General features: G+C 38.8%; 1 protein-coding gene across 1 annotated transcript; it reads left to right on the top strand.

Moving 5' to 3' along the window:
• The first annotated feature begins 989 nt into the window (after positions 1 to 989).
• Positions 990 to 21,227, top strand: LOC124126651 (sodium- and chloride-dependent GABA transporter 1-like). Its single transcript, XM_046490150.2, has 14 exons — positions 990 to 1,426; positions 5,199 to 5,436; positions 6,194 to 6,325; positions 7,919 to 8,198; positions 9,901 to 10,033; positions 10,509 to 10,643; positions 11,141 to 11,244; positions 14,782 to 14,906; positions 16,078 to 16,190; positions 17,325 to 17,456; positions 19,201 to 19,300; positions 19,481 to 19,581; positions 19,869 to 20,042; positions 20,722 to 21,227. Exons 2-14 carry the CDS (start codon positions 5,217 to 5,219, stop codon positions 20,854 to 20,856), a joined length of 1,884 nt encoding a protein of 627 aa, XP_046346106.2. The 5' UTR covers positions 990 to 1,426; positions 5,199 to 5,216; the 3' UTR covers positions 20,857 to 21,227.
• Positions 21,228 to 25,690: the final 4,463 nt, after the last annotated feature.

Genomic DNA, 25,690 nt, shown 5'->3' on the forward strand with positions numbered 1-25,690 from the left:
GCTTTATGTGTGAGTCAAGCCCCCAAACCCACCTGGACGGTGCTGACAAAACAATATGGACAAATGGGTGAACAGCGTTCAACATAGTCGCCGCAATATGTTACGGCGGCCTTTACATATTAAAGTTTGGATTATTTTTGATGTGATGAGCAACGTCCGCTGCCCTCGGAATACCAGGTCACCGAGCCTGACCACCCGATCAATTACGTCGACTCTTACAACCAGCATATTCTTACTCCTAAAATAAGTCATTCGATTGTTTGGTCCAGACGGGATTATTTACACTGCAGCAATATAACTTGAATATTGGTGTGTGGAGTTAAGCAACCCACGCGAACGCACAAACGCACGCACAGAGAGACAGCCAAACACACTCACTACCCCTTCAGGTTAGTGTGTCCTCCTTTCAATGTGACCGCCTCCGTGGTCTAGTGGTAGAGCGTCCGCCCGGAAAGAGGAAGGTCCGGGGTTCGATCCCCGGCCGCGTCATACCAAAAGACGTTAAAAGATGGCACTTGTTGTTACCCTGTCTGGCGCTCGGCATTAAGGGTCTAGAACAAGGACTGGTTGGCTCGGAGTCAGTATACTGTGTCTGAGTGGGGTATTCATGTTAAACTGCGGCATCAGTATCCGTATCTAACTCGGCATCAGTCCGGACCAGTACAAGCTTAAGCAGCCACACAAACAGATACACGTGCATGCACGTTGCTATATAAGTAAAATAATCTAGGACACGACGTTAAAAACCCCATTTCACCACCACCTGCTCCAATGTGCGCGATTACGGAACTAATAGTTATATATCGATCATTTCGATGTTACTGCTCCATGTGTGCATCCAGGGTCAAGAGACATAGGGATACGTCAGTTTGTGAATCTTATTTAATGCCGGGGACGTTTATATTGTTCTTGGCCACAACAGGTGTGAAAAAAGGTAAGGCACGACGTGTATATATTCAGGATACAGCGGTATGAGGCTTTTTGGACAAGCTTGTTTATATGTTCACCCACAACCACACATACTAGCCGTATGCAAACAGTTCATATGCAGCTGTGCGTATCCAAATTATAACCATGCACATGTATAATGCGCCGTATCTCCCTGACGTGTGCTCGTGGCGCTGTATTTGATGAACGGGTCCATGTGCATATGAATTACTTTCTCAGTGTAGGGTACAAGCAAACTGCCTCTCAGACCCTCGAAGGATAGACATTAACTTTTCCCATTCATCAAAACGGCACCCGTGTTTGGTCAGTAGAGGGGTATCCGAAACAAATAAACTGCCTGAGGGGACATCACAATTACTTCACAACGGCTGATTCAGTTTTGGAGCAGGGGCAGAGCCCTAGAAGATTTCCAGCAGTCACATTTGCCGAGCGCCGCTACTGATCGCCGAGTGTGTGGCGCGGGCGGATAGATAGCTAGGTAAGTAGACCTTCTTACCCGGGAACCTTTTAATCAGTGAATAGAAACGTTTGACATTGACACTGTACTTAGGGTAATCATTTACAACAAGATATATAGCATCAACTTGTCCTTTAGCAGATGGATACGTTAATATGTGACTGAACTGATCCACATCTGCTATTGAGCTTGTCTGCGTTTATCCACATTATTAATTACATTGGGTGAAATGCATTGTCTTGAACACCCATGGGGTTCAGGGTAAGAATATAGATCCCCGGCAAAGTAAGAGGCGACTAAATGGGTCGGGTGGTCGGACTCGGTGACTTGGTTCACTGCATGTCATCGTATCCAAATTGCGTGCTCAGGATGTCAGTCACTGACTCAGGAATTCTTACAGCGTGGAATACAGTTTTTTTAGTTGAAGGATAATATAGGTGCTCTGCAAAACATACATAAACATGTGGAAGAACAAGAGATCATGTGACAATTGATGTCCTGGCTTTAGAGACCAGGACTGATGGACATCAGTTGTGTAATTAAGCATTTTAAAGTCGAATATCAAGAACGCCAAAATAATATTATAACATATGGTGTTCCTTTGGGCCCCTACAATTCCTTCATGGCTTGTATGAACAAGGTTGTGAAGTTGTTAACAGTGCTTGAAGCAAAGAAAACACTTGTCCCCCATTAGGACAGAACGTGTCCATAGATTAGCTACACGTCACTGGCAAACACAGGAAAGAGCGGTTTTACAACATATGGTCAAGGAAATGGCTGACGATATAACAAAAACATAAACAGTTTTTGGACCCGTGATGATCAGTGTTAGAATAGGTCTTCAGCAACCCATGCTTGCCGTAAAAGGCGACTATGTCGTAGGAGCCACTAACGGGACCGGATGGTCAGGCTCGCTGACTTGGTTGTCTGATTCAGACTCGATTATTTACAGCCCGCCGTCATATAGCTGGAATATTGCCGAGAGCGGCGTTAAACAACAAACAAACAAACAACAGTTTTTGTTATCATAAAGGGGACAGAATAGTTGAGGCAGAAGGAAGGCGTGAGATACTGCCAAATGGCAGTGTATTTTATTGTTAAACAATAATTGTAACTGTGTTACGTTGTTTCTGTGGAGATTCGGTAGACGCTCATTGCATTCTGTTTTGACAGTGATCAGTCGTCAGGGGGTCACTATATTTAGATGCTAGCTAGTGTGGTGCGTAAACTTCTGGTCCGGTATACCGCGGGCGGTGGTAGTATGTTATAGAAAAATGGAGAATGTTCTCTGTTGTGAGGGCACTATGTTGACCTTTCCCATAGCTTGTTAAACTATTTAAGCGGACACGAGCGTGTTTACGTATCTCTCACGCATTTCATCACACCGGAACCAGCTTTTATGTGAGGATCACTCATCATCCCTGATTCTCTGCCCACCCCATCTCGGAAGCTTGACCACTGTACATTATAATATACGTAGAAAACAGTACCATCTCCTATCGAATTATCGACTTTGGTAACCATATTTTCGCGAGTTATTGACAATAGTTCTTGGTCAGTTTTATTTAACTTTTGACTTTCAACTTTTACATGTTTATATTTGGAATCAATTTGAACATTAAATAAGGTAACTCTTCATTTAAATGTGTCAACGTTTTGTTGAATGAATTTTTTAGCGCTGACATTTTGACAATTTGAAATGATTTCAGTTAGTTGCGAAAATAGGGAATATGAAGATTAACTACGAACATGATCCCAAACATATAATTTTTTATATATATGTATTTTTACGTTGATGTGAGTAGTATCCTCTACGTAGATGAAAGTATCATCAACGAAGGTGATGTATCGTCTACGCAGATGTAAGTATCATCTACGATGATGATATATAATGTTTTCGGATACTGTGGCACTAAGGCGACATTTTTTATTACTTAGTTTACGGATGTGCCGCTCTTTCAAAGTCCAAATGTTAAAAAACAACAACTACAAATTACTCCTTTTTTTCACGCCGATCTTTACTTTAAAAATGCATAAAAAGTTAAAAAGAAAGAAAGAAGATTTCAAGTGTAAAGCAAAGGGAAGTCACTCTGATATTTCTCGCTGGGATCCATCAAAGCTTGTCAACGCAAAGCACAGTGGCGATCAGTTTAACTCCTTCAACGCTGTTGGCCGGTACACCAGCCAAGAAGCCACGAGTGACCAGACACCGCAGGCAGGTAGACCGGCCAAGTCAAGTCAAAATATTATATAATTTTATTAACCTACCTGTCATACCATTCATTTATTAAATCTATCACATTTCGCAATGTCTGAAATGCATATTCCATTTCAATTTATCATTTTTATCAATAGATTAAAAGATTTTTCACTATTTCCCGCAATGTTATTGAAAATAAATTTCTCGGACACATACTTCGACAACGGGTCCTCATCGAACATGTCAAACAGCAAAATAAAGATGTGTCAAGCAACGCTTTAAATGTATAATACAAAGTAATAAATAAAATCAACAAAATTACATCTCAAAGTTGCCAAATTGACATCTAAGTTATTATTTCACTCTGTTCATGCGATTGCGTGTAATGTAAGTCAAATGACATCTCGGCTTTCGCCTCTATTTCTCGGCTCGTACACGATGATTTATTGCCAAAATATATGCATAAGAGATCTTTGATTTTTCCGATTACATTAACAATGAAACTAAAAAAGAAATAGGCAAGTGGGTTTTATAAAATCTTATATTTGCCGAAAATCGTTAAATTTTCGCTTCCTTGGTCCTTAATATGGACGTTATGAATGTGTTAGCTTACATTATATAATTTTAAAGCGAAATTAATGAAGTTGTAAATGAATTATTTACATAATGTGATACACATAACTTTCATATTTAGTAACAATAGGATTAAGTAAACCTTTCAAATGTTACAGTGGGCGGACCTCATTCATATTCATGCGGGCATAATTGTCAGCACACAACGCAACTTATCCTGGCTCACCAGTGATATGCTGTGTAGCTAAAAGTTTATAAAAGGATTGAATTAATTTTTTAATGAAGTAGACTGCCTGATAACTGACTGATAATCGAATGGTTATCCAACAACACCATAGAATGCATATCATGGTAAATCACAATAACACTGGACCACGTCATCAGATGGGTACAGGCGTGTATAAGTTGCAATATCGTAATGATGTTCAGCTGCCATGTTACTTTTCAATTTACCCTTGTAATGCCCCGTGATTGTGGTGAACGCCTGTATTACCTGTATCACTTTCTAATTGCTATGGCAGCTATATTGAAAAAGTTTGTTTATGGCCATTGTTCAGCTATTTCTGCTTTAGAGGTACTGTCATACTCCTAGAGTCTCTCAAAATGTATTTTGGCACTGTAAACACATTCTCCGATATTAGCAGATTGTGGAAGCTGGACTTTGGCATATATGTTTCTCTCATGAAGACATCAAATATAGCTTATAAAGACTTACTGGTTTCTTTTCTGAAACAACTGGAAAGATTGTATGGAATAAGAAATAGCATTCTAAGAAACTTTGATTCTTCAAGTAAAGTACTTTTAACAATGTTCTACAATTGTACATTCATTTTTGACAATTTATAATAACTGTAAAACTTGTCTTACTTTATTCAAATTATTGAATAGCAATGCTGACAGCTGTGGAAACATTGTTTATAATGGACAATTACAAGGGGAAAGTTAACTACATCTTACACACAACGCTGAAATCTACTACTTTTAATGTAGTGATCACTCGTATTACTTGTATTGATTCAGATAAAACTGAGTCTAACCATGCCGAGCCACGAGAAAGACGTTGGTGATCCTGGAATCCCTATGACAAGGGTACATCATGAAGTAGAAGAAGAAGAAGAAGAAGAAAGACCTACAACAGGTCTCCAACAAAGAGACACGTGGGGCAGACATCTGGATTACATGATAACAATGGTTGGCTATTGTGTGGGATTAGGTAACCTGCTAAGGTTCCCCTACATCTGCAGCAGGAACGGCGGAGGTACGAAACCTGTTATATTAAGTAACGTACAATGTGACTGAAAATATCACTGAAGATGAACTAGCACAAAGAGTTTATTCAACAGGAGCTGATCACAAAAAGCTTATAAATTAGGAAAATTAAATATGAGAACTCCTTATGCATCTATTCACTAGGTCACGTTAAATCCTCAAGAATTTGGTTTTTGATCAGTATTTCTTTCTTTCGTTGTTTGGAGGCATTACTAACATAACCAGGGTTCCCAATTATAAAAAAAACATGTTCTTAAATTCTTTTCTTTGGACAGTTTAGCATGGTCCGCAAGGAAAGACCCCACTGTTTATTGTTTTCCTACAATGCGCCGCATATTACAAAAGTTTAAACGTGCCTTGATTATTTTATAAGAGAAATTCCGTCCCCATCTGAAAATCAAATGATTGCTCCCTAGATTTTCGTGAGCTGGGTTTACCACGGTTTTGAATGGAACCTTAGGGATATAACGACAAGTCAGCTTCTGTTTTAGGAAACACCCCGTGAGCTCACGTATGATGCTTCAAAAGCATGGATCATAATCACGCACTTGCTCGAGCTGAGGGATGCCAAAGCTCAATTTGGTGGTCGGTCTGATTGTTGAACATGTTACGTATTCATTATATGACCACTGGATTGTCAGGTCCAGACTCAAGCTGGAATGATGCTGAATTATTAAACAATAGTTTACTCAGTCACTCACTATTAAGTATATCAATAAATATAACATGTGTCTACTTTCTTCCAGGGGCTTTCTTGATCCCTTTCCTCCTTTTTCTTCTGATCGCCGGGTTCCCAACTTTTTTCCTCGAGTCGTCAATCTGTCAGTTCTCGGGAAAGGCTGCCCAACATGTCTGGAGCATTTGTCCCATGTTTAAAGGCCAGTGCACATTTATATATAAAACATCTTTGCTAAATACATTTCCGACAAAATCATAAGCATAATTATGCTTATGATTTTGTTGGAAATGTTTATAGATTCATAAGCATATGCTTATCATTTTGTCGGAAATGTTTATAGATTCATAAGCATATGCTTATCATTTTGTCGGAAATGTTTATAGATTCATAAGCATATGCTTATGATTTTGTTGGAAATGTTTATAGATTCATAAGCATATGTTTATGATTTTGTCGGAAATGTTTATAGATTCATAAGCATATGCTTATCATTTTGTCGGAAATGTTTATAGATTCATAAGCATATGCTTATCATTTTGTTGGAAATGTTTATAGATTCATAAGCACATGCTTAAGATTTTGTCGGAAATGTTTATAGATTCATAAACATATGCTTATGATTTTGTCGGAAATGTTACAGATTCATAAGCATATGCTTATCATTTTGTCGGAAATGGTTATAGATTCATAAGCATATGCTTATGATTTTGTTGGAAATGTTTATAGATTCATAAGCATATGCTTATCATTTTGTCGGAAATGTTTATAGATTCATAAGCATATGCTTATCATTTTGTTGGAAATGTTTACAGATTCATAAGCATATGCTTATCATTTTGTCGGAAATGTTTATAGATTCATAAACATATGCTTATCATTTTGTCGGAAATGTTTATAGATTCATAAGCATAAGCATTTGCACTTATAAGCCCAACATGAACGTGTAAATAAGGTTAGACTATATTATGAATTACAGATGGAACATAGGTGTTTCTCATACCATTTTGTGCAAATGAACTACTATGCAGTCTTTGAAAGACATTTAGAAGACACACGCAGAAGAGAATTTATGAATGTCAACTTCTTCTTTATGAAGAACAAAACTTTTCGGAGTATATACTAGTACTAACTGCTAACATCTACTGGGCAAGTAGCTGAGACGCAAGTCAAGTCGTGGAAGGAAGGCTCGTACCGCCCTCTTCTCACATGTATATAGGTTCAGCCAACATTCTAGGACAGTGCTACCTGGAAGCGTCCAAAATGTAGTTTGTTGATAACTGTGATCAAGCCAGCTCCTCACAACGTAGCTCTCGATACTGGGAGGGTAACCAAGATGTCAAGCGCTTGGATTGAATTTGAACTGTAAACACTAAGGGAGGTCACTCTCTTGTACGAGCTGTCAAGGTCACATTCAAGACACTATTTCTTGAGAGCCACAATTAACTTGCTGCCAATTACAATCGACTCTAATAAAGTTATAATATATAAACTGCCACACATCGATACATAAAACCACAAATATTTGTTATATACTCCTTCTAATCAAGAAAAAAAGGTATGTTTGACATACAAAGTAATTGAAAAATGTTTGAAACGTTGGACGACATATTAAATATTTGATGTTCCTTTGAATGGTAGGTAACATCTTTCATCATATTTAATATAGGTCTCAGATACTTCTACCACTAATAATACGAATGTGTTGATTGTTTTCAGCCAAGGCGTGTAAAATCAGAGCGTTATGGGACCCACCTTATTGAAACAAACATAAACGTGTTTTTACAATCAGCAGGGATTGGTTTGGGCGGTGTCGTACTCACAGTCATCATGACGCCCTATTACAGCCTCTATCTTGCCTGGCCCATCTACTACATGGTGAAGTCCTGCTCCAGTGTCCTGCCCTGGACAACTTGTGGCAACAGCTGGAACACCGACCTGTGTGTGGAAGGCGTGAATACAACCTACAGCAGTAACAAGACACCTCTGGCAGTGAATACAACAGATACAATCCCTGCAGCTGAGTTGTGGGAAAATGGGACCTTGGCTCACTCACCTGCTGAGGAATTTTGGCAGTAAGATATCCACCAAGATGCATACCATCCAGACAAACTTGGCAGATCTATTTTAGTTCTTATCATGATTAATATATGCTAATTCTTTCCCCTTTAAAAAACGTAAATGTTGAGATGAGTAACTTTGATTAAGCAGGACACGTGTTATTGTAGTCCTGCACCATGACCGTGGAATATATTTATTTTATGAAAAAAAAATAATCTAGAAATGCATACAAAAGCAAGTCTAGCCAGCTCAAGCTAGCTGACTTGTATTTGTCATTGTATATGGGTTCAGCTCCCAAGAACATCTACCAATTATAAGGATTCAAGGGCGCTTTCCACAAAGCGAGTTTAGGAAATCAGCATAGAGAATTTTTTTATTTTTAGAGTCAAGAAGGATATTGTGTAATATAAGATTTCAGAGACTAAATGTTAGTCTAGTGTTATTGGTGAAATCCGAAGTATGGTTATATAACTTGGATGTGTCAAGACCGAGAATTTGCATATGATCTTTCGCAGAACTTGGGAACAAATGTGTTTTGTCTTTTATGCCCAATGTTATTTGTTTCGTCAGATGTATTGTCGTGTAAGCATCATGGCATGATAAACATGAGGTGAGGTACGGTGAAATGGGATTTAACGTCGCGTCAAAGATTACTGCACTTACATAGTGACTTACATGTACGTATGTGTGTGTGTGTGTGTGGCTTCTTGTACTAGTCCGGAATAATGCCGATTATATAGTGCTTGCCCACTGGGATACCATGCCACAGTTTGACATAAATACCCCACTCATACACAGTATTCTCCGAGCCCACCAGTCGTTGTATTTAGCCCCTTAATACAGGGTAACAACAAGTACTATCGTCTTTTGGCATGAAGCGGCCGGGGATCGAACCCCCGATATTCCGCTTTCTCGGTGGATGCTGTACCACTAAACCACGGAGGTGGTCTATAAAGATTCAGAGCATCACAAGTATACAAAACCGTGTGTCGAAACAGCATCACAACATTCATCGCCGCGTCTTCTTATGACATTGCATTGCAAATGACAGTAGCCCCACTTTGTCCAAGCAGTCATTTGAAATGTCGTCCTTATTATTTCAACGGATGAAAGCATGTGTCATGAATCTTTGGTGGTTTGTAAGTGGTGTTGCTTAACCGTAATTACAACAATTTCAACAATAACGTATAAACTGCCGAATGAATTCATATTTCCAACAGGTCATGATTCGATGAGTCTATCAGGGTCAAACCGAGTTTGATATGTAAAGCTAGATGACACCGTTGAACACAGATGCTTCTAACGTGTGTCTTTGTGGTTAGACTCTTAAGAACAGTTTTCGAAAAGCTGCATTTGTATGCTTTCTTGTAATCAGTCTGTATTGCCAGGTCGCATAAAGAGAATAGCCTATGGCCGAATCATCGTAACGAATGTTGTATTCACACAGCAACTCTTTTTTCGACATTGAAGTAAGATAATATGCAAAGTTTAAGTGAGTAATAAATAAAATGTTTTAACTACTTTCTTGCATTTCAATACATATCAAACTAGCCCTTGTTCGTTAGATACGTTTTAAAATGCACTCAGTGTCATTAAAATGGGGTCGATAGTGGAGTCGCCATCTGTTTAACAGTCACTTGCATGAGGAACTTATAATATCCTGCTAGTTGTGTTGTGGAAGGGTTTTCTAACTTAATTGTGTGGTATGCCTTGCAGGTACAATGTCCAGGGTGTCTCTGCCGGCGTGGAGGACGTGGGATCTGTGCAGTGGCACATAGCTGGGTGTCTGTTTGGTTCATATGTAATGATGTTTCTGTGTCTTATCCGTGGAGTCAAGTCTGCTGGCAAAGTAAGTTGACAGAAATACTGTTGGAATCAAACAAAGGATTCTGCTTTTAGCAAAGATTTCTTAAGATTATAGAATAGCGTTTGTCGCTTCTATTTCTCAGGGAACCACACAACATGTTAGTACGTGTTGGCCACATTGAACATTTCTATTGCACTCCTTGGACAGACTGGATGTTGTTAGTGTACAGTTTTGAACAAAACTAACAACAACAACAACAACAACAACAACAATGAATATTGTCTCGACAAATATCTACGAAATCTGAAGGCTGTGTATTTAAATATTTTGTATTGTGAATTAATTAATAACTTGCATTCGGGTACAGTTAAGTCATTGTTTTATTTTCTGGGATTCTGGTAAATACTGCAACCAGGGCATCACCATATGTTGCAGGGTGTATTGACTACAAAGATGATGTTCACATATAACAAAGTGCACACTGTTGTATTGAAAGATAATACTTTCCTGACAACAGGTTGTGTATGTGACCGCATTGCTGCCGTACCTTCTCCTTGTTTCCATCTTCATAATTACGCTGCTACAACCAGGCGCTCTAGATGGCATACTGTACTACGTCGTTCCAGATTTCTCAAAACTACTTGACATACAGGTGCGTCTCTTCTCAAATTTATTCAACTTCTTCTTTAAATTTCATGGCAATTATCATTTTTATGATAGTTATCCTTAAGATGTTATTGACTAGTTACAATCCTTAAATATCACAAGCCAAACATTACCATCCCAGGAGAGTGGGAAGCATCATTTCAACAAATACAATGTTCCAATGTTTTTTTTCAGGTGAATAACTTACTTGCCCTTGAATGTATTTATAAGGGGTGCTACAGGGGGCAGGATAAGTTCACATTTTCGCTATAACCCAGTACCATCACAATTTTATAGTGTTCCTTAAACACATGCACATAGTAAAGTCGGAATTCTACAATCGACTCTGATGTTTGTAGAGCTTTCATGTAAATATGGGAAAGGTTGTGTGCTTCTGTTACAATGGATCAGGTACTCATCTAATGCCTTTGTGCTTTGAGTATGTCTTACCTTGTCTATGCAAATCAAAGTATTGTCATACGTTTCAATGCATATTTAATGTAGGTATGGATCGAAGCGTGTCTGCAGGTTTTCTACTCTCTGGGACTTGGCTTTGGATCAGCTGGGACTGCTGCAAGCTACAAAAAGTTCCATCAACCATGTCTCAGGTGAGCTTTCGCGTGCATCAGAGAGATCTGTTTAACGCAACTTCAGCCAGTTATATAGCGACGTGCATGCACGTGTATATATATATGTGTGTGTGTGTGTGTGTGTGTGTGTGTGTGTGTGTGTGTGTGTGTGGCTGCTTGTACTAGTCCGGACTGATGCCGATTTAAAGTGCTAGCACACTGACATACCATGCCGCAGTTTAACATGAATACCCAACTCAGACACAGTATACTGGCTCGCGGTCCTTTTATGAAAAGAAATAAACAAACTGTAATTTAGATTTGCAATGAGCATTTATAACTATCACTAGACCACGGGGGCAGCCGTTTCGTGATTAAGAATCGCCGTGCCGAGCATGGTACATAATGCACGTCCTCAAATCATGCGATGTGGACTGGAGCCCCGCTGGCTATACATGTTTTCAAATCTTACTTAGTATCGTCCAAATAAACCTTTTCAATTTCTGTTAATTCAAAGTGTCTATTATTTCAAATGTTGGGTCAAGATAATCTAGGCATTGTCCATTCGTGGAGAATAATGGATCACATATTGTTTTCTCAGTAAACTTCAGATGGCATTTACTTTTATTTTTGACAAACTGTCCTGGACCCTGAAGATAGATATGTAACTGCATCTATGGTCAACATGTTTTTTTTTCTAAAAAATGCCCCATGGATCAAGGAATGAAGTTTTACCTCAAGTTTATTATGAGAAATAGTGTGGAAAATCAAATGTTTTGACAGCTTGGAACTTTTTTATCTCTACAGTGAAGTTTTGTTTGTTTGTTGTTTAATGCCGCACTCAGCAATATTCCAGCTACATGCGGGCTGTAAATAATCGAGTCTGGACCAGACAATCCAGTAATTGACATCATGAGCATCGATCCACGCAATTGGGATACGATGACATGCATCAACCAGTCGCCTTTTACTATTGTGAAGTGCAGACATACACTACGTTTATTAAGTTCCTTCTCAAGTAGCGCGAATTAGTGCTCGATACGTTCGCAATAGTGACGTGAAAGTAGAGCAAAAGTGGTGCAAAAACTGCGCAATCTTAACGCGAAAGTGGCGAGAAAATGTCGCGGAAATAGCGTGATGTATCGTGTTTAGTGGTTCATGAGTGGCGCAGTTTATTAAATCTAACAGTTTAACAGTATCGAGGTTTATATTGCCATGTTCTTTATAAGTGTGGCTTTCTGCTTTGATACAACATATTAACACATGTGTGAGAGGCGGGTGCTACCGATTTAGCTTTTGCGCGAAAACCTGGTTTCATCACTGACACTGATCCATTCATATGTTTTTTACAGTTTGTTTGCCTTTAAGACCCAATGGAGTCTCTTTCGTTGGATAATTGAGACTGGCCTTGACGTTTTATGTCATATCGATCAATAAGGAAGTATTCATAGAAAATGTATATATTTTCGCTGATAAGAATGACATACAAATGATTATTTCTCTTAATTTATTTGTACAAGTTTTCAGTTATCTTGGTTGAATGGTTTGTGAACAAAGCCATGGGACTCATGGTGTAAATAAGAAATATATGTACATGTAAAAGTATAATGTTAAATGTATCACTTGCTGTATGTAGGTACGATCGTCTGCACGGTTAAAATTCAAGTCAATCTGGTCTTCACGAAAAGAACAAATCGCAATTATATGACCTGGTGACTTATTGATGGTTCCTAAGAACATTCATCAGTAACTATAGAGAAAATGGTTATTGATTCATTGTTATCTGTTTGTCGGGAATAACTTTTGATAAAAATCTGTTAACTGGGTACAGTTCATCAATCGTTAAATTTAAGTATTGTGCGGTAGTCATTATCTGTGTGTATACCTTTGATGTGTAGGTACATTAATATGTTAAGTGTGGCTGTGAAATTGCAGATGATGCTGATAAGCCATCGATGCGAGTCACACTAATTGAGTTTCGCTAATCGTGTATCATGTAATAAATTGATTTGGGTCTACATACATCATAAACTGATTGAATGATATTCATAAAACGAAGCTGAAATTAGATGATACACGAATTGTAATATTCTGCCTTAAAATAATAGGACATATGGTTTTATTTTATCCGTGTCACGCATTGATGAGTTCAAATTTGAATGATGCAAGTGCATGAGGCATAATACTGCTATACTATGTCTGTGCAAGGTTGTTAATAAATCCATGACGAGGGTCGCTGATTGGAGTGCTTGCTCGGACAGGAAAATAAGCATGGTTAGTTGTTTGTCATGTCCGAAATTCATTGTTAGCTCGGCATTTGACGGCGAATCAGACTAACGCATTTTCCAAATGATATATTTCTAGGATTAGAAAAATCAATCCACACGCCCCTCACACTAATCAAAGCCCTCACTACAACACTATCAAAGACAGTCTTGTAAATTGTAACAACAGTTGCTTGATGAGTTGTGCGAGACTCAACAACAGTTGGCAGAATTTATAAAGAGAGGTATGAGGACAACAGAGAAATATATTGTAGTGTGTTCCTAGACAGAACGTCTAACCTGAACAGGAACCATTTATTGTTTTGTGTTGTTAATATGTGACACTGTTGTTAAAATGCAAATGTGTACATTTTTTAAATAAGGATGTTTAATTTATTATATACTTCTGAAGTCGAGAAAAGTAATGTTTTCATTGCAGTGAACATAACCCTTGATATTTCACTGCAGTGAACATTACGCTTGATATTTCAGTATCAATAAAACACTTTGACGGAACTATTGTCATACAAGAGCTACCTCCCCTGAAATTCTCTCCCTTTATCGTAATTGTCTCACCCGTACACAAACTATTGACATCCGGTTTGCGTTAGTTCTACATTGACAAGGCAGATTAATGACAGATGGTTATTGATGGAGTTAATATCGATTCTTGCCGTTTGTTATTTTCTCGAAAATGTTTTATAAAACTGTACATTTCTCATTTAACTCTGAAATATATAATAATGCACTGTATACAATTTGTGACTGATAGCCTTCGATAAATGTAAAAAGGTAAACAAATTCTTAAATACATATCTCAGTGTAACTGTGTTGCTCTGAACAACTGCATTTCTGTCTGGAATGTAAGGTATATTACCCTAGGATCCAGAAATGTGCTAATTTGAGCAGAAGCAACAGAACGTTTGTTTCCATATCAACGATGTTTCACTATACATAGTGTGGATACCACATATCGTTGGAAACACTGAGTTCACACATGTTTGTGATGGTTGCCAGCACTACACCCAACTTCTCGCGAATACCTTGAAGGACAGCGATTCATAAACACGTGGTTAGGATACAGTCGGAATCATACAACAAACTCTGGTTTTAGCAGACATTTCGATAACCCATTCTTGTTGTTTTTACCGCTGCTTTGTCTTTTGCGCCAAGTGGAATATTTTTTGGCGGACAGTCGAGATAGGTACGTCTCTAGCGTTGACCTTTTGTTAAAATGGTATTATTGGGAGGGTTTTGTCGCCTTTATTTCATAAGAAAGAGATGAGTGAATGAAATACATGTATGTTCACAGAGATTGCCTCTTATTGACCATGGCATCAGAGGGAACCAGCATCATTTCTGGTTTGGTGACATTTGCTGTTCTCGGGGCGATGGCAAAGAAAATTGGTGTTCCCATTGCAAAGGTAGTTTCGACAGGTAGGTCATTTGTTAATAATGTTAAAAGCATATACATGTTTACAGTTTGCATTTGCTAAATGCCAGCAAAGCTTTCAAAACGTTTTATGGTAGATATGTGGAGGACAAAATCTCCAAATTTGTCGCATCATTAAAAAAAATGATGTCCGATGCAATTCCCTATTTTGACTTGTACCACGTGTTCCCGTGAATTTTTCAGTTGAACAGTTGACTTGCTTTGCAGTGTTTGTGTCGTGTGCCACCGGTAGTGCAGGATACCATCATCTTTTCGTGAACACCTCATATCATCACCACAGTCGCAATCGTACAATGTACTCTGCTTTTAGTGGAGATTTCTTATGATTATGGAAATAGTTTTGTCGCCTTTTTTTTATCTGGTTAAATATTATATACATTGTACCTGAGCATGATACGATATATCATATCGTGGATAGTGTTATGAATGCGATAAACGAATCCAAAAAACTTGATATCGCAAGTTGATAAATATGTAGGAACTACCATTAACATTCTCCGTACATCGATGCGATACCTCCTTGTTTTATACACTAGTACTATTGCCTAAAGTACACATGAGTGTCGATAGGGGTTTCCAATGTGTTGGTGTTGAGGTAAACTGTCATAAGGAATTCTCGTTTTAGGTTGAAAAAATGTCAACAACTTTCATTTATTTGAAACGTATCAGGAATCTCACATTAAAAACGGAAACATTTAGGATATTTCTGTTCACAAACTGTCGTTTATCCTGTGAAAATTTTTGACTAAAAAAGACCATGAGCCTACCAGTCCCAGATCAGGCACAATCGCCATCCAAAGAGACATGATTGTGGTTATTCCATTGCTGTTTCTCTTGAATAATCAATGGTTAGAAAGGTAATGAAATCTGTACACATGGAAACAAAATAACAGGTGTATATGTATATCTTTCGAGGAAAAATAAACAATATGGGAATTTAAACAATTTGTTTCTGAAAGTACTCAAGCGACATACTACAGCAATGCGACAGAGCCTGTAAACAAACCAGACAATCAAGTGGCCGATGAATCTGAAAATCCAGTGACGCGATAGCGTATTTACTGATTTTGTTGAAACTAATAGGAACAAAATGTTAATATTGAATAAAGATATGTTTTCTATCATGGATGAATACATTGGATGTTTCTGTTGAAGGTCCAGGTTTGGGGTTTGTAACCTATCCAGAAGCTCTGGCACAACTTCCGCTTCCTCAGCTGTGGTCATTCCTGTTCTTTCTGATGCTGCTGATGGTTGGTTTAGATTCGATGGTACGAATTAAGGTGTTCAACTGGTTCACAAAACTTCATCTGTGACCTTGACCTTCACTCATGACGTCTACCACTTTTAGACCAGCTCACTCGTTTCACGAACGGTTCACATTTCCCATTGTCAATCTGAAAATAAAATAATAAAACCATAAAACCCGTTCCATATTGATAAGAAATCTCTGGATTGTACGATTTCGACTATGTCATGATGATGTGTTGAAACAGTATTAAGCAATGGGAATAGTAAGCCCCATGTTCTGTATATGGTTAAGGACCACCAATGCAACATATGTTAGATTCAAGTTAAGATGCAAAATGAGTAATGATCAAATATTGTAGGAGCTGTCTTGTGTGGGCAGCGCATATCGAGTGAGTGAGTGAGTATGGTTTTAAGCCGCTTTCAGCAATATTCTAGCAATATCACAGCGGGGGACACCAGAAATGGGCTTCACACAGTGTGCCCACTAGGCTACCCCACCCACACATATCAAACAACTGTATCCAATCCTAGTAATTGGGACTAGGTTGAAAAATCAATACACATTACTGCAAGGTAAGAAAAATGGCAGTACATAATTGATTGGCAGTACAAAATTCAGTTGCAGGAAAAATACAATATGTGGTAATAGCAATACAGTCAGTGATGACAGTATTCACTCAGCTGCAACAGTGGCCAAGGTTCAAAATAGGCCTCGGCTGAATATCCAGGATGAAAACGTTATCTTCACACATCCGTTGGTCTTGATGTAATGTGAGATGTAATGTGAAATGAAGGAGGCGCGCCCTTTCCCCTTTATATAGTCTCAATCCCTCCCAGAAGGTTCTTAACAGTGCTTGATTAGTCTAGATGTTCTAGAAGATTCCAGATTACATCTGACCCCACAAGCATCTAAATACAGTAACTTCCACACTACTGTTTCATTAGATAGTGCAACATTCCTGGCAACTATGCTATGAACTTCTTCTGAATCTCAACAGAAACAATGTAATACAATTATACAACATTGTTTAACATTATATTACACTGCCATCTGACAAAAGATCCGAGTCAAGTACATGCACATGCCATATACAAGTTACTTTATCACTACATTCTGGTTATAATAATGCAAAATACTTTTTAATTTCTTTTAGTTCCTTGGAATAGAGGTAGTGGTCACTGCCCTGGTTGATCAGTATCCACGACACTTGGGCAACAAGAGGATGCTTGTAACTGGAGGATGGTGTCTGATGTCCTTTTTTCTTGGAATAGTTTTCTGCACACAGGTGATTTTGGTATACAACACCGAGAAATGCAATCTATGTCATTATGTGGTAGTGTATATTACATATATAACACACAGTGAATATATTAACACACAACCGCAATGTGCCTATTGAAATCAAACAATTGGCGTTGGCTCTGTTAACACATTTCTTCAGCTGTTGGTCTTCCCCAACTCGCCTAGTAACGTTTTAGTAACTGTCGGTAAATTTAGTAGCATGGGAAACATTGTATTGCAGTATTCGAATCAGGACTGGTAGCAGCTGCAATAGTGACAGTGATTGAGTTTATTCTGTAAAGAGGCCATCATACAGGTTACAGTGAGGTATGGCTTACAGTAACGGAGCGCAAACTCATGGTGTCAATATATAAAATGCACAAAAGTTCTTATACAATATCAAAATGTACAGTATGTTTCTGTTTAGTTACTTGTCGTAATACAAAAGTAATTAGTACGTGTCTTGAGTGCTTGGGATATGAATTTAGTTATCATGCTTTTAAGATCCGGATTAGAATTTGAAAATAATTCTTTCTTGCTTTGGATGTTTATAATAAAAGTTTTCGATCCCCGGCCGCGTCATACCAAAAGACGTTAAAAGATGGTACTTGTTGTTACCCTGTCTGGCGCTCGGCATTAAGGGGCTAAAACAAGGACTGGTCGGCTCGGAGTCAGTATACTGTGTCTGAGTGGAGTATTCATGTTAAACTGCGGCATGGTATCTCGGTGAGCTAGCACTATAAATCGGCATCAGTCTGGACTAGTACAAGCAGCCACACAAACACACACGTACATGCACGTCGCTATATAAGTGCAATAATCTTGGACGCGACGTTAAACCCCATTTCACCTCACCTCACCTTTAATAAAAGTGTGTTACTATAATTATTTTGTAGATGTAGCAGATATGTCGTATCAGAGGCCTCGTGCCAAGCTCCTAACATGGGGTTGGGTGGTGAAGGTGTGAATCAAAGTTGTTGTGTTATGTGATGTACATACGTATCTGCCTTGGACACACAGTAGATTCTGTATCTACAGGTGTGTGTTGTTTTCTTGTTGTTTTCGCCCTGACAGGTAGTAGTAGTAGCACTTGTAGTATTTGTAGTCGTAGGAGTAGTAGTAATGTTGGTGGTGGCGGTGACAGTAGTAGTGGTACTTGTATTTTTAGTAGACGTGGTAGTTGTAGTAGTAGTAATAGTAGTTGTGGTAGTGGTAGTAGTAGTAGTAGTAGTAGTAGTGGTAGTGCTAGTAGTAGTAGTAGCAGTAGCAGTAGCAACAGTAGCAGTAGCAGCAGCACTTGTAGTAGTAGTAATAGTAGTTGTGGTAGTGGTAGTAGTAGTAGTAGTAGTAGTGGTAGTGCTAGTAGTAGTAGTAGCAGTAGCAGTAGCAACAGTAGCAGTAGCAGCAGCACTTGTAGTAGTAGTAATAGTAGTTGTGGTAGTGGTAGTAGTAGTAGTAGTAGTAGTAGTGGTAGTGCTAGTAGTAGTAGTAGCAGTAGCAGTAGCAACAGTAGCAGTAGCAGCAGCACATGTAGTAGTAGTACTGGTAGTGGTAATGGGGTGATGGCGGCGGGGACAGTAGTAGTGGTGGTGGTACTTGTATTAGTATTAGTAGTATTATTGGTATTATTATTATTATTATTAGTAGTAGTAGTATCATTAGCAGCAGTTCCAGGAGGACATGGAACAATAGAATCAGTAATTATAATAGCTTCCCCCAGCCGTCTCACATCCTTCAATGTATTGCAGGGAGGCCCGTACATGTTCCAGCTGATGGACTGGTATGTCGCCTCTCTGGCCCCCCTGATGTATTGCACTCTGGAATGTGTCGCCGTGATGTGGATATACGGTTGGTATACATGGCCTTAAATGATGTTACCAATATATGCTGAAGAACAATCTGAAGTTCCAACATCCGTCTACTTATCAAACAAAACATTTTCAAGAATAAAAATAAAGATTAATATCACGTCCAAATTCGATGTAATGTTTTTAGCCATAACATAACAAGGTGAATATATTCTTTCAGGGGCAAAACAAATGAGTAGGGACGTAGAGATGATGAATGGAAAACCACTTTCACCACCAGTAAAGATCCTCTTGGCATTTGTGACGCCGGTGATTTTGATGGTAAGTATAGTCTATAGGTGTCATTATCCATTTTAGTAAAAGATGTAAGGCGACCCAATAGTGCCTTCAAATAAACAGCAGAAAATATGCCTCGATCATCTGCCGACACAGATTCCACAGGGCCTTAAAGGCAAAATAGTTGTGAAAATTACATCAATGGTCCACTCAACATCAGTAATGACACCAGGTGTTCGCGAAGAAAACAATACAGGTGTTTACAGTATTCTAAACAATGTAACAAGACAATTGTAGCATTACTAAATTTGATGTCGATATCTATGTTTCAGACGGTTTTCATCTTAACACTGATGAGCTACCAGCTACCGACCTACGGCAAGTACGAGTTTCCCAACTACGCCAGTATTATTGGCTGGAGTTTCGCCGTGATCCCACTTCTCCCGCTACCGGTCTACATGGCCATTGCTGTCGGAAAACACACGTCAATGCACTCTCCAAAGAAGGTAACATGTGGTTTCACTTTATCTGTCCCGAAGGATGAAAAACAGTACTGGGCTTATCCCCTAAGAGGTTTAATTGCCATATCTAATTTTTCATGCATAACAAAGGCGTCATATCTTCTGCAGATAAATATGTCTGTGTATATCCTGTATTGATGTTGCTTTGAGTATTGCGTTTCTATTTATGCTCACCCATACAAAAACTTACATGTGCACATGATATAGATGCCTGCTTATGGATAAAAATCACCCTTTCTAATTGCTTACAAATAATTTACATTCGTAGGGATCGAAAGTCTGAGAGAACTAGAGCCAAAACACATTGACAGTCCCGCTCATGACTTATTGAAGTTTGTTTGAGGCGTCAGTGGACTTCAAGCTTCCATTTTGCAGGAACAGATGAACATTTGTGGTGGTACTTCATGTGATAATTTGCTAACATATCATACGATTTAATCTAAGTTATTTAAAAATAGGGGGAGGGGGAGGGTGGGGGGTGGGGGTCGTCACCTAATGATTGGCAAACTATGGGCCAATTTGCAATTGACCGTCACATGAAGGGCTTTGGGGGTAGTTGAGTGGTTAAAGCGTTCGATCGTCACGCCAAAAATCCGTGTTGGATTCGCACATGGCTACCTCATCCAAGTCTGCGAATATGTAAATATGTTTGTTCAATTTGCAGAGTGTAACGCTTGCCTTGAAGCCTGCTGAAGACTGGTGTCCTGCAAATGCAAGATACAGGGCAGCTCACAGGATGAATCAACAGACAGAAAGGCCTTCCATCAAGGCCAACATCATGAACATTTTTAAACAATAAGACTTGGCGTTCTTATCTAAACAGTCCTGAACCTAATAGTCCTCTAAATGAGTTTGTTAGGGGTTTACACCATGTGCATGTATGCGTGTGTGCGTGTGCGTGTGCGTGTGCGTGCGTGTGTGTGTGTGTGTGTGTGATTCACTGGTGTCACCACCACGTACAGACATGTAACCTGACATTTCATCGTTTTCAGCAGTTCTCATGATCTGATACAAGGCAGCCATCTTATTAATATATCCTGATGGGGATCTCATAGTAAAAAATTTATCGATAAACGTATAACTGGGTAACTATCTATTTATGTATCTATCAATCTATCCAGCCAGCCAGCCAGCCAGCCAGCAAGCAAGCCATCTATCTATACAACATGTATATATTGACTAGAGTGGACTAGTGATAGAGCGTCTGTGCTTAGTGTAGAAGGTCCGGTGTTCGATCCCCCGCCGCGCCATACCAAACGACCGCCTCCGTGGTCTAGTGGTAGAGCGTCCGCCCGGAGAGCGGAAGGTCCGGGGTTCGATCCCCGACCGTATCATACCAAAAGACGTTAAAAGATGGTACTCGTTGTTACCCTGTCTGGCGTTCGTCATCAAGGGGCTAAAACAAGAACAGGTCGGCTCGGAGTCAGTATACTGTGTCTGAGTGGCGTATGGTACCTCAGTGAGCTAGCACTATTAATCGGCATCAGACCGGACTAGTACAAGCAGCCACACAAACACACACACATGCACGTCGCTATATAAGTGCAATAATCTTGGACGCGACGTTAAACGCCATTTCACCTCACCAGACCTCACCACCCATACCAAACGACGCTATAAGATGATGGTACTTGTTGATACTCTGCCTGGCGCTCGACATTAAGGGGCTGAAACAAGGACTGGTCGGCTCGGAGTCAGTATACTGTTGCTGAGTGGTGTGTGTGTGTGTGTGTGTGTGTGTGTGTGTGTGTGTGTGTGTGTGTGTGTGTGTGTGTGTGTGTGTGTGTGTGTGTGTGTGTGTGCTATACTCTATTTTATAATGAGTTATTATTGTTATTATTTATAACGTATACAGGAAACCTTTTATTGTTGATCTCTGGTGCCTTCACTGTTGGCTTACTATTTGTATTTACTGGTGAGTAATGTTGTGTAATTTGAAATGGTAACATATGCGTGGACATTGATTTTAGAGTCAATAAAACATAATATAGTCTTTAACAAACTACATAAAACAGCCCCATCGTTGTGCTGTTGATCCTGTTTTAAAATAATCGCCGTGTCTCGTTTCCAGTGGTTAAATAATTGACTGGCACCTTCGGTATCATGTGACATTTTGTCTCCATATGGTATGCATACATGTGGTGATGGTCTAATGGTAGACGTTAGGAGGACATTTCCAAATTGTCGCATCAGTGACAAATGTGATGTCCGATGAACCGTTGACTTGCCTTTGCATGTATTTGTGACGGGTGTTCCAATTGGGGCAGGATTTTGCTCACTTTATCACTACCTGCCATCATCACTTTTGCTATTGATTCATTAACACATACACATGATATAGTCGGAATCGTTCAGAGGCCTTGCTTTTAGCATGGATTTCTTATTCTTATGATCACATATCACACAGTCGAATGAGTGCACGATATCATTTGACATTTTTACGCGACAGATGTTACATTAATGTTGCAGAGTCAAATAAACAAGCAGATAATTTGTTTTGTTGTTGTTTTATCCTTTTCATGTAAAGTCAACCATATATATTGCAGATTTTGTAATAGTGTTTAAAGTTGAACATATCTCAGAAACTCAACTTTGACAGTGTTTCTGGCAGTGAAACGTATTATGAATGCAATCTGCTTGCTTTTTACATGGTTTTCAAGGGTTCATAGCCTCCAGCCTCTGGAGATATTATTTTGAAGACCTTCGAAATCCCCCAACACATCAGGAACAACAATTTAATAAAGAAGTGTCAGATTACCTTTCTCGTCATGATTTTGAAAAATATGTTCACTGTCAAAATTGTGATGTGTTATCTGAAGAAATCCCAGAGTATGAAATTATCGCAGCCATAGATACTTTAAAGCTGAACAAATCTCCTGGTGATGACAGCATACCCACAGAATTATATAATTTTTAAAAATATATTTTGTTATCTCATCTTCTAATTGGTTTAACAAAATTTTAATTACTGGCAATTTTCTTAAGAGCTGAAGCTCTGGTATCATTGTGCAACTTCACTAACAGTGAATGGGGGATAGCCCTTTTGAATGTGATGGGTATTGTTTTGGTTAGTATCTTAAACAGCAGATTGCATTTGTACACTGAAACACACGCAATTATTAGTGAATACTAAAGTGGACTTAAGAAGGATCACACCTCAACTGATAGCATTTATATATAACAATCAATAGTATATATAATATATATACGAAAAAGAAATTTCCAAAGGCGTTTGATTTTGTAAACAGACAAACATTATTTATGTATTACTTATAAATGGTATCCATGGTCACTTTTTCCAAATTATTGAAACTATGTGCGCAGTATTTATGTCAACAGTGTTATGTAATCGGTGAAGGAATCTGAAAATATTTTACCTGTCCTCGCGGTGTACATAAAAGTGACAAAACCCTTTCCATATTCCTAAGAAACCAATGCCTGAAACCAAGTCGATTGTACACTTCCGACCTTAACGTGAGAATGAATAAGTATCCAATAGTGATGACACCAGGTGCTCACGAAACATTATGAGCTCGCTACTTGTCTCATTATTAAGGAATTAGCTGTATATATGAAATTTTTGAAGATGGAATTTTTTTAGGGAGGATATGTTAAATTTTATTGCCCTGCTTTTTGCAGATGATATTATTATTGTTTCAGATCAAATTCTTGGTGTAAATGACAGATTACATGATTTACAGGATTATTAGGATAATGGCGTATTGATGTTGATACTGACAAAGTCAAACTTATTGTTTTTGTTAATAATTGCTATTTTACCTTCGTCCATCGTTACCGAGGGTGGATTATCATTTATACATTTATGTAACTGACCTTAACCTTAATTATATGGACAAGAAAAACTGATGTATCACAGCATTCAGATGTTATGATTACGCTTGAATACAGATGTGACATGCATCCTCAACTTGATAAGCATACAAATGTACAAACGGTCCCAAATGACTGTAGTTGTCTATCACATGCGACAAACCAAAGGAAATACTTAATACCTTGATCTATGGGTCATTTGTTAAAACACGTGGCGACCATACACACAGTTACAAATCAATCTTCAGGAGTTCACGGCAATTTGTCAAATGAAAGCAAATGTCTGAAGTTTACTGAGAAAAAAAGTATGTGAAATGTTGGACTTCCTAATTGATAACATGCATGTAAAATTTTGGGGAAAGACATTTAGGCAAGAAGAACCTCCATAGACACCAATTGTGCTCCCCTTCTTTCTGATCTGTTTCTTTATGCCCATGAATCTGAATTTCTGCTCAAAATGGCAAAGTCAAAACAATAAGTTTGTGAAATGTTGGACATCCTCATTGATAACATGCATGTACAATTTGGGGAAAAGACATTTAGGCAAGAAGAACCTCCATAGACACCAATTGTGCTCCCCTTTTTTCTGTTCTGTTTCTTTATGCCGATGAATCTGAATTTCTGCTCAAAATGGCAAAGTCAAAACAATAATTTTGTGAAATGTTGGACATCCTCATTGATAACATCTACATGTATGTACAATTTTGGGAAAAGACATTTAGACAAGAAGTAGGCATCCCCACGGGTACCAATTGTGCTCGCCTTCTTGCCGGTCTGTTTCTTGCACATGAATCGGAATTTCTGCTTGGATTGGCAAAGTCAAAACAAGGTAATTTGGCCAAGAAGTTTAACTTAAGTTTCAGGTATATCGATGATCTGATATCGTTCAATAAACATAAAAAGCCACTGCTCTTCCACTGATTTACCCAACTGAAGAAGACACAAGATCGACTCATTTGTTTCATATTTATACCTATGCACAAAGATTCAGAGTGACAAAACACTCTCCACACAACTGTGTGACAAGAGGCATGACTTTAACTTTCCAATAGTCAACTTTCCCTTTATGCTGAGCTATATTCCTTCAGCTCCAGCCTTTGGTGTCAACATTTCACATTTTTTTAGGTACGTTCGAGCATGCTCTTGCTACCTATATTTCGAAGAGACTCTTGCTCAGAGGTTACAACATTCAAGGCCCCAGTAAAGCTTTGAAACGTTTTATTGTAGACATGTGGATGAAATTCCACATCTGACGCATCAGTGACAAAAATATGTCCGATACAATTCCCTGTTTTGACTTGTACCATATGTTCCCGTGTTTTTCAGGTTAACATGTGACTTGCCTTTGAATGTATTTGTGACGGGTGCCACCGATGGGGCAGGATACGCTAATATTTTAACGAATACGTGGTATCATCACTACATGTATTTGATAGTGATTCAAAGTCACATGCTCATGATCTAGTCGGACTGGTTGAACAGCTCCCCAGTTATATCACGGCGTGTCAGCTTAATGTGGGAGGTAAGCCCGAAGTGGTACAGGTCTCAGACGTTTACCACTTAGGTGAAACCCGCGAGCACGGGTGTGGTGCTGACATACCTAGAAATATGATCGGGGAGAACCAGGATTCGAACCAACAATCATGGGTTTCTGACGTGCCCAAGGGACGCAACTCTACACAGCGAATCGCGGCGCCTTAGACGACTGGACCACCCGTGATCCCCTTATGAATATAGAAAGGGTTTTGTATCTTCCTTATGAACATTCTTTCCATTGAGATATTTCCAAAACTCATACAAGT

This window comes from Haliotis rufescens, unplaced genomic scaffold, assembly GCF_023055435.1.
Source record: "Haliotis rufescens isolate VD_foot unplaced genomic scaffold, xgHalRufe1.0.p SCAF_6, whole genome shotgun sequence".
Classification (NCBI taxonomy): Eukaryota; Metazoa; Mollusca; class Gastropoda; order Lepetellida; family Haliotidae; genus Haliotis; species Haliotis rufescens.